Source organism: Montipora capricornis, chromosome 13 (assembly GCF_036669925.1).
Source record: "Montipora capricornis isolate CH-2021 chromosome 13, ASM3666992v2, whole genome shotgun sequence".
In the NCBI taxonomy this organism is placed as follows: Eukaryota; Metazoa; Cnidaria; class Anthozoa; order Scleractinia; family Acroporidae; genus Montipora; species Montipora capricornis.
In genome coordinates this window covers 43,697,458-43,707,457 of record NC_090895.1, presented here as the reverse complement: position 1 = coordinate 43,707,457, position 10,000 = coordinate 43,697,458, and the positions used below count along the sequence as shown (strand labels likewise).

General features: G+C 39.3%; 2 protein-coding genes across 4 annotated transcripts in view; one reads left to right on the top strand and one right to left on the bottom strand.

Annotated features, from left to right (window-relative positions):
* The window catches only part of LOC138029917 (uncharacterized), a 40,801-nt gene extending 33,975 nt beyond the window's left edge, over positions 1-6,826 (top strand). For both annotated transcript variants that reach the window (XM_068877770.1, XM_068877769.1), the window contains exons 21-24: positions 725-918; positions 1,689-1,779; positions 2,105-2,151; positions 4,896-6,826. In XM_068877770.1, coding sequence (XP_068733871.1) covers positions 725-918; positions 1,689-1,779; positions 2,105-2,144 — 325 coding nt within the window. In that variant the 3' untranslated portion in view covers positions 2,145-2,151; positions 4,896-6,826. The remainder of the gene's footprint in view (positions 1-724; positions 919-1,688; positions 1,780-2,104; positions 2,152-4,895) is intronic.
* A 1,748-nt stretch (positions 6,827-8,574) lies between these two features.
* LOC138028562 (uncharacterized) overlaps positions 8,575-10,000 on the bottom strand; it is an 11,074-nt gene continuing 9,648 nt past the window's right edge. For both annotated transcript variants that reach the window (XM_068876158.1, XM_068876157.1), the window contains one exon: positions 8,575-9,393. In XM_068876158.1, coding sequence (XP_068732259.1) covers positions 9,385-9,393 — 9 coding nt within the window. In that variant the 3' untranslated portion in view covers positions 8,575-9,384. The remainder of the gene's footprint in view (positions 9,394-10,000) is intronic.

Here is a 10,000-nt window from a genome sequence, read left to right as displayed (position 1 = left end):
GATAACGAGATCGAAAGTCTCGCAACTTTTCGGGTCTTTTCCGGGTGTCACAATAGACCATTGTACAGTTGTAGTTAAGATACCTGACCTGAGAATCGAAGTGAGGTTGCTGGTGGCCCTGCTTTGAGACAAACCTTTGTGCTTTTCTAATGTTAATGTGGACTAGTTAAAATTACAACAATACAATTTACGTGATAAAAGCAGTGGAGGCTGTATTTATACAAGGTCACCGGCAGCCTCGCAGCCATTCATTGGCTAGGTCACTGAGCAAGCCACTGTAAAATGTCCTATTCCTTCTGTATCTTTAGAAGGGAGAGATTTTAAGTCACCAAACGTCACAATCATTTTGTTTTTTGTTATCTTGAAAACACGTTAAAAGACCAGCTTATCAAAACCAGAGGATGACAGTTTCGTAAATGGCTTTTCAGGGGTCGGTTTCCCGAAAACGTCTCGGGCCTGAAAAGCCATTTGTTAAACCTGCCAACCTCTTGTTCAGGAAAGCCCCTCTTTTAACAAGTTTTCAAGGTAGTAAAAAGAAAACTGACTGTGAAGTTTGACGACCTAAATCCTCTCCGTTCATGACATAGAGAGGGAATTGTGACACCCGAAAATGGCTCCAAAAGTTATTGCGACTTTCGAGAAACAAGCCCCTGAAATCAATACTTTGGGCTGACTCTCAAAGAATGAGAAATAACTAAGATACTTTGTCTGATATCTCTTGCAGTGACATGGGCATGTGTATGGACCGATGTTGCGCTCAACGTGACTGCAATGTGGCGTATATGGTGGATAAGAACTGTTTTGCAATTTCTTGTTATTCGCCATACTTGTGTAAAATAAGCGATGTGTCCTCTACAAATGGAGACGTTGAGATTTCGACTATTATGAACAGCACAACTGAAAAACCTGCTGAAAAGCGTAAGTAGATTCAAGGTTTGTTTGTTGTGACTTTATTTGTTTATTTGAATGCAGCAGTTTTGTAAATAGTAAGGCCCCGTCTACAGGTATCTGGGTATTTTTGAATTCACAACTTCTTGAATCCGTTCTCCAGAGTGGAAGGTTTTGAATACGCAAGGAATTTGGAATTTTGTGGACTGTCGAATCCGGATACTTTCAAATCCGGGAGACTACCCAAACGGACTACCCAAAAAATACTATTTCAAGTGAGTACGTACGTCGTAAGCAGCGTCGCAATTAGTGCTAAGCCTAAACAGCCATTTTAAACAACGTTGGTCAACAGTATTTAAGTCTAAACACCCATTTTAAAAAGGTTAGCTCTCAATGATTGTTGTGATAGCCGATTACTTCATGTAAGTGAAGTGACACCGGTGCAGCAATTATTGAAAGCTAACCTTTTTAAAATATGCTGTTAACCAACGCTGTTGAAAAATGTGATGCTGCTTACGACCGATAATACTCACGTGAAATAGTATTTTTGGGGTAGTCCGTCGGGTTAGTCCATGGACAAGGGGTCAGTTTTATCTACTCACCCTTCAAATCCGATGACGTTACAAACTCAGATCCAGACTTTACCGCGTAAATATTCAACATGGCCGCTGAACGAAATGCTGTCGCCTTTCTCTTGGCCCCATCTCTATTGAGAGCTCTTGCCTTTCAGCAAAGACCCAGCGTGTGGCGATACCTGGCCTCTGTATGTTTAATATTTGTTTTCTTTAATTTCGCTTCAGATTCGATGGTAGTGTACGTTATTATCGGTGTTGTTGGATTTATAGCGGGTGCCGGGGGTATCCTGTGGGCAGTTTGTATGTTTGTTCGAAGGTAGGAAACCCATAAGCGAAACGTTTAATTTTGTGAATTGAGGAAAACAATCAGTTTTTAACGCTAAACTGTTAGTGTCCCGTGCTACTATGAGCCACCAGGGCCGAGTTGCCCAAAGCCTGGTAGATTAGCAGTTATTTCCTATCAGGAATGGTTTGCCTTTATCGAAATCTTGACATTGTCTGTCACGTAGTTGGCATAGTTTAGTGCTAGCGTTAATTTGAACATCTTAGCCTAGCCGTTTGAAAACATAGTTACAAAGATTCCTGGATGTGCATTCCCCATTTCTCGTCTAATTATTTTAAATAATTGTTGTTTGTCTTAGGCATCGCTTACGATCAAGACACACACAGGACACAGACTAATTTAAAGGTACATATTAAGACGGCACCGCGAGCTGTTAAATGGTGTGGGATGTAACTTTTCTTTTATCCAGTAGTGTTTCATTAGCATCCCCTTTGTAAGCTCTGACCAACGAGCTCTAGCTGTGTTTCCACAGGATCACATCATCAGCAGCCTACAACTTCAATACTAGGTCTACGTTATGGCATAAAAAGATCAAGTTCTTTTTAGGCGAGTTCTTAAATAAGGTTTGGCTTGTGCGACTGACCATTCTCAATCCCATAGGTAATAATTTCTCCTGCAAGACTTGTGACTAGCTGAAAAGGTCTGGTTTCGCGGGAAAATCAATCTAAAAATAACTCTGTCTTTAAAAAACCGCCATTGCACAAATACCAAATACTATGAAGTTGTACGCTTCTTTTGTCATGGGGTCTTGGTTTCCAAGCTTGATATTTAGCTGGTAGAATTAAAAGTTCGTTCTTTAAGCGCTTTGACTACCGGTATTTGAAGCTAGGGCATTTTAAACCATAGGCTGCATGGTCATGGAAACTCAGGCCACAGATTTTGCGAGGTAGTTTTGAAAGTCGTTTAACTTATGTCCAGACATTTAAGCAATTAGATGCACACCCAATTTTGATATTCAACGCGAGGAGTTCCTTGAAGTCTAAGCATTTGCTACCCATTTCCAACAATAAGGTAATTGTTGGTGTAGGCTTACTTTTTAGGTTATGGTTAATGTAGTCTTTATCTTTACTTGTGGAAAAGAGTTTAGCGGACATACGATGGCCCAGGAGGGTGACCGTCCACTTTTAATTTTCACAGGTTTAATTTTATTCACAGTCCAGTTTTAATTTTTCACGGTCCAGTTTTAATTTTGTGAATTGTCACCAGTTCTCTCACAGATCACAGGTCACAGTTCATTGTTTTACCAATACAGAAAGTATCCTAAACATTCGTAAAAGCTAACCTTAGGCCTAAAAGCCTTTGTTTAGGTCTAATTAGGCCTAAGGTTAGCTTTTATAAATATGACCGGTGACCTGTGAGAGAACTGGTGACGACTCACAAAATTAAAACTGGATTGTGAAAAATTAAAACTGGACTTTGACCCTGCTGGGCCATCATGCGGACACCTGGTGTCGTTCACTTTCTTTGCTCCTAGACTCGAGTGAGGTTGAAGTTGGGGAGAAGAAGGGGATACTTCGTAACGCTTATTGAAGTCAACGTGTATCTTGACATACAACTTGATTTATTCTTGATTTCTTTGACAAAATACGTATTTTAGTGTGCAAGTTAAACTCTGTGTGTGTTGTAAACCGAGAAAACTGTATTGCCTGGTGATCTTTTAGTTCCGACGGCAAACCAGCTTAGATATTTCACAATCAAAAAAAAAAAAGACCAAGAACGGGCCTAACTAAAGTCGAAGTCGAAGTTTGTCGGACCAAATTACTCAGCGGTTGCGCAAACTAACTTTATCTCTGGCCAGAATCGTACCCAATGCCGTGAACATGCAACAGACAGTCTTGATCTGCGATGGAATGAGACCCATCCGTTTACGGTATTGTCTATTTTTGGAACGGCTAATGGTAGATTTTTGCCAGAACAAACGCAGCGGCATTGCGTGCCACGCACGATTTTGCATTTATCACGTGTGGATACTTCCTTGCGGACCAATCACGAGAGTTGCGTTGATTAGGCCCAATCTGATTGGCCATTATATGGCGGGACTTGTATTTTAAATTTAGGGTGCATTCTTTTGTGAATATCCTGGCGATTCTCATTCCGCATCAGGAATAACAGAATACACGGAATATCAATTCCCAAAAGAACGCAAATTAGGAAAAGGGAATATTTTTGGCGAAGTGATCTGGGAACTATTGTGTCTGGGCATGCGCCAGTTGCGTTGGCATGGCGACTGAAAAATGTTTCCCGAAAGTTTGGAACACGAAATGTTGAAGTATGGCTATAAGTACAGGTTTTTGGCGGTTTCTTCGATTTTCCGGTTTGTTTCATTTGCTAAAAACTTTAAGGGTGAAGATGACGAAGAATTTTTTGTGCTTGTAAGTGCTTTGGTAGTGCAAACGCGTTCCCATACGCTCTTCCTCTTGATGTTGACTTAATTGAAAAAAAGGTTCGTGGTTTTTGTACAAACCAATTATGCCAAACTCATTTCTTTTGACCAGGCAAGGGCACTTTTTTTGAATATTACAAACTGACAGCTCTTTTTGTTCTAGCGCCGGTAAAGAACATAACAGAGGCCAGCACACCCGAAGCTATGTTAGAAACTTTGGGTCGCTATACCATTTCAATTTTTTTTTTATACCATTCAATTTTCGAGCCGCCGGTAGGCGACCGGCCGACTGCGCATCATTTCCCGCCAAAACTTTGCCAAAAGAACGCATATTTTGCATACTCCGAGTGAACCGTATTTCGGTCATTCAGTTCATTCTGCTTCCGATAGCAGGAATGAACGGAATAGTATTCCTTTCATTCCGAAAACGAAATAGGTCCCAAAAGAACACGAATACCGTCTATTCCGTGTATTCCTGTTCCGGAATCGTACCAAAAGAACGCGACCTTAGATTATACCGTAAACTAATGGGCCAAGGCCAAATCAGACATGTCGATATTTCTGGGTTTTGGACTTTTGACATGCAACCCATTTTTTGTTCATTGTTTGGATCCTTGAAGGTCTTTTTATACCACCTGCAAACCTTACAACCCGCGCAATGATTGCTTTTCTTATTAAATCGATACTTGTTTTTATGTCTCAACAGAGAAACTCAGAACATTGTCATGTCCCTACTTGCGACGACGCCTGATAACTCTTAGGCTGACAATTTCTACTATTTGATGACTATAAAGATTAACTCTAAATAGCTTACAATACTATATGACAGCAAATCGCCTTAAGAAACTGAATGAATTAACTCCAAACGTTAACTTGGTTAATTAGTACGACTGAGCTCTGCTTGTAGAGGGCTATTGATAAGGTGATTTCACTTTCTGCCAGTTTCCACTACGGCAGAAAATCGTTCTAAATAAGACCTTGCTACTGGAATGTGGAGGTGCTTAGTGTAGACAGATCTATAGGCAGCGGTCGAGGGGTATAACTCATCTTTGCTCGCGCTTATTCGCCAAATATTTGACTGAGGTCTTTGCCACTGAGACTGAACTTAATTCCCTTGGGGATCAAAGCGTAATAATGTAGAGGGAAACAACCCGTCCCGCGAGCGACCAGTTAGGGCACTGAAATTGGTATGGAACATTTCGGAATAATGAAGCTCAGGGACGCTTTTCAATTTCTTAGCCCATGTCACCTTTTTAATTACTGTTGCTGGTGATTGAAATTTTGCAGAAAGCATTTATCTTAGCCATTAACGTTTGCCAGCAAGAAAAACACTGGAAACCAGAGTTGCTAAAAACAAATTTACAAATAAGAGAACGGAAACGTTCACTCCTTAAAGAAAAGAAAATAGCTTGAAGACGGTATTATAAATATTCAAGCATGCTAACACGAACAAAACTAATACACTTCATTGAACTTTGATTGACTGACTCCCGTTATATGAATGAAATAAAATCAATGTTACCAATAACGACAATTTAGATGACAATCTTGAAAATATTTTCACACTGAATCGAATTATTTATCGCCTTTTTCGTAATCTTTAACGATCTTTACTTTCATAGCACTGTATTAAACAAATCCGACGGAATTGTGTAAATTTTAAGCATTCTTTGATTTCAGTGTCAAGGTATCATTAGTGATCTCTAGATTAATGTTAGAGTTAAGGACGGTGCCTACTATTGTTATTGCGCATACTTTCTGCGCATCTCGAGATACTCGGATTTCCTATGGGCGATGCTTATTAATACAGCGATATTGTTGCGCGGTTCAAAACTATGCGGAGAAAGCAGAACTTAGCAAGTGCTCTTGGTATCCAAAAAGAAAATTTGGGGTAACCACGCATTTTTCAGAGACAATGAAGCTTCAATTTGGAAAAGAACGCCATACATTGCTTTGTATTTTGAAGCTTTTTACAGATATTGTTGATGAATTATCTTCGAAAAATGCGTGGTTACCCCCAATTTCCATTTTGGATTTCAAAAACACTTGTTAAGATCTGCCTTTCCCCCATATTCAGTAAACCGCGCAAAAATACCTTTGAATTAGTAGACTTACTTTACTTACTTATTTAGTCAAGTAGGCACCGTCCTTAGTTCTTGGAGGAACAGTTCGTACGAACTAATTTTCATACGACAAGCTCTCTATCTACAACGTTCGTTCCTAAAAAGGAGAATAAAACCGACGACTGTAATGTGGAAAAATATGGCAGAGAGGGGAGGATACGACTGGGGTATTTTAAGGCGCGCCGGGTTGGAATTAAATGCGTTCCAACACTAAGAATGGTTTCCTCATGAAGTCTATTCGCATTTATCGCCAACGCGATCATTCGTTTTATAGAGCTAGAAAAAAGGTTACGGCCGTCAGATGCTAAGGCCAAAGAATCCACGACTTTTGTATCAAGAAGAGAGAGTTTTCCTTTACCTGGTTAATTATACTGCTCTCTGCCACTTTACTAAAACTGATGCTTCTGAAACGTCCTTTAAAATGTTTAATGAACTGCCTCGTATTTACCATATAACTAAAATTGCAAAAAAGTGTTTATTTTAAGTTATGTAACGTTACAGTGAAAGAACTTTTGTAAATAAAACTCGTTCTTCATAACGTGAAATCGTGGGTTCATTTATGAGCTTCTATATGCAGCGTCGTAATCGATTAACACAATCAGGCGGTACTGCTCTCACGGATTATTAAATTGCGAAAGGGCCTGGGAAAGATAAGATCCACGTCCTGCCGGGGACTGGGCCATATTTGTTCTACAAGATGTGATTGGCGGATGAAGTGACCATGATTTTTAAGTTGTTTCCTTCATTGTTAATCCGAATGAAGTCTTTAACCGTGGTATTGCGTTTATACCTTCCCTGACATTCTAAGGATCTGGTAGCAAGTTTCCTTGTTGCAAATTGAGATAATATTTTGAAATCAGTAGACCGAGGTTAAATGGAAGAGATCCAAACGAGACCATTTTACAGTTTTGTGCTCAGTTACGAGGCTTTTGAATAAAAGCGAGGCGGGAGTTGACCTTGCTTTGATACAAACCTCATTGCTTTTCTAATATGTAAATCATCTTGCTGTAATGCTAACGAGTTTCTATTTACATAACAAAAGCAGTGAGGTTTATAGAGCGGTTTTCAATTGACTGTCGAAAGTAATTAGCGAATCAGTTGCTTTGATTTATGGTTTCACTCAGTGATTGGTTCAAAGTTCTCACGCCACTTTTTCAACCAATCAGAAGTGAAACCAAAACCAATCGTGGCTCAAGCGTGCACATTTTCCCGGGCTTTGTGTCGGCTACGTGTAATTACTTCGAGTTTTGATTGGTTTACCGGATTGTCTCCGTCCTTTTTGATTGACCAAAGTAATGACTTTGGTTTTGGTTTTGCGACACTCGATTGAAACTCGCTCTATCACATCAAGGTCAACTCCAGCCTCGCTTTTATCCAAAGACCTGTTTTCTGAGCACAGAACTGTAAAATGATCTATTCAGGGTTGCGGACTTTTGATATGGTTTGCACAGATATGATATCTTAGAGATGCTTATTTTAAAAAATTAGACTTGGACAAAAGAAGTTTGAATTTAAAAAGGTTATATTCCATTGCCAACGTACAAAATGTTCAAGTGCTGTTTTTTTTTATTCAGTTCAGTCTAGTAAATGACATGAAAAACAAAGCAGGGCTACTTTATAGTATGCTAGTATTTACTGCTTAACTTGACAACATCTCGCATCGACAACTGTAGTAACAAAGATCTTCAAAGACTCGAGTTGCCAAATCTAAAAATCACAACTCTTGACCATAACGAAAAACCGCTGACTGTCCTCCATGACACAATGTCATAAGATTTACCCTTTGACTCCCAGAATTGATCAGCATGTAAATTCACCTCTAAATTTCAATACACCGTTAGGTAAACAAGTATAGAGAATGAAGATTACTATCAGGTCAAGAGTGTAATCCTGATATAACACCACATTCTCACGACCAACCAACGAAGAAATCTATGGAAGTAGTTAGGAGAATTAACTTTTTGATCATGGGAGTCAAAGGGTTCATTTAAATGCAATTTAGCATTTCACAGTTAACGCTTTTTTATTTAGCGTAGTAAAATTACTACAAAGCTTAGTGCTAACTGACTCCTCCTGCGATTCTTTTTATCCCAGAATGGAAAGTAATTTCAGGGAGGAACTAATTTTCTTCAGTTTTGATGAGCTCTGAACTTGGTCAAAATGTCTCGTCACAAATTATTAAGAAATTAAAACCATGATTGTGACTTGCTTTCGTTAAATTTTCGGCGCTTGGGGTTAACTCGAGCTCGGAATGGAACAATGGATTGTTTTGCATTTCGATTATACTTATCATTGGCCCGGTCTAAACCCTTAGAAAGGGAGCATTTTGATTGGTGGATGAAAGGAGGAAGTCATTTTGCATATGCTATGTCATGGGGAGAGTCACGTAAGATCACGGGAAGTCACGTAAAAAATGACGCAACATCACGGGAAGTCACGCAAATGGTCTTTCATACTATATACTTGAGTCAAAAATAAATGACGCCTGGCGCATTTTCCCTAAAAAATATACCCCTCTGCCAGGAGAGATGAAACCTGTAGAATACTTGCTGATCCAAAATCCCTTAGACTGCTAGCAGCCTTTACGAGTTAATTAGTAGGAAAGTGCATGGAGAGACTGGGGAGAAATAACGGCGCCCGCGTTTGTAGCTGCTTGCGGTGACAAGCAGTTGTCTTGCGCAATTGCGCGCGTTGGGAAAATTACAGGAATAAAAATACGAATTACGTTCTTGGTAACAATCGATTAAGTATCACCTCCCTTTGTGGGCCAAATTACAATACAGAAATACATTTTGCTTTATGAAATCACTAAAACCATTGAATCGTGACATGACTTGTCATTCTTACGATAAAAATGTTAGATTACTTTTTTTGTTGTCGAAACGAAGTTTCCTTTTTTCTAAAAAATGGTCTAAAGCACAATCTCCTGCGGGAGTTAAATTCATCGCGTGGACACGAAATTCAGTCTTCCCAGTTAGTGTATGGAAAGACTTGTTATTTTGTTATTTTCGTTTAATTAAATGTTTTACTCCTATAGTTGTTACTTCCTGTGTTGTTGATGAACCTGTTGACTTAGTAAACCTGTTGGAAAAGAAAAAAGACGAGCAATACTAATATTAATACAACTCATACGTGTTCTCTGTAATCTTTTAGGAGGCCTCTTCCTAACTCGTCCCCGGTGAAAAATCGTAAGGCTTGGGGTCTTCTTGAAATGGAATCTGTATCTTTCCTTTCCTCTACATGCAGTTTTGTAACCCTATAATACTTTTTTTAAAATAAAGAGAATTTAGAAACTCAAGAACCTCGACGGGCACCGCCAACGAAAACATCACTAGAAAACTGAACATTTGCGAAATCGTGACTTTTATGTGTTATACAGTTTTAAGCGCAGTAACCTACAGCCGCATTGAGCGCCTTTAAAGAATATATTAAAAATTAAAGATTGATTATTGTACGCTCACATTGTTTTCAAGACTCCGCATTTGGCAATTTTATTGCTTTAATTGCAGATGTCCCATGAAGCATGATTTTTGTTATGGAGATGTCCTTTAATTCATTCCGGGATTTGTCATCATTATTTGGAACCAGCCAAATTTGCTTCCATGAACTACCCGTTTTTAGGTGCACGAAGAGAACAACAATAAAAGCAAGGTGACACACGCCAACACCAACCCAGTGTGGCCAACAC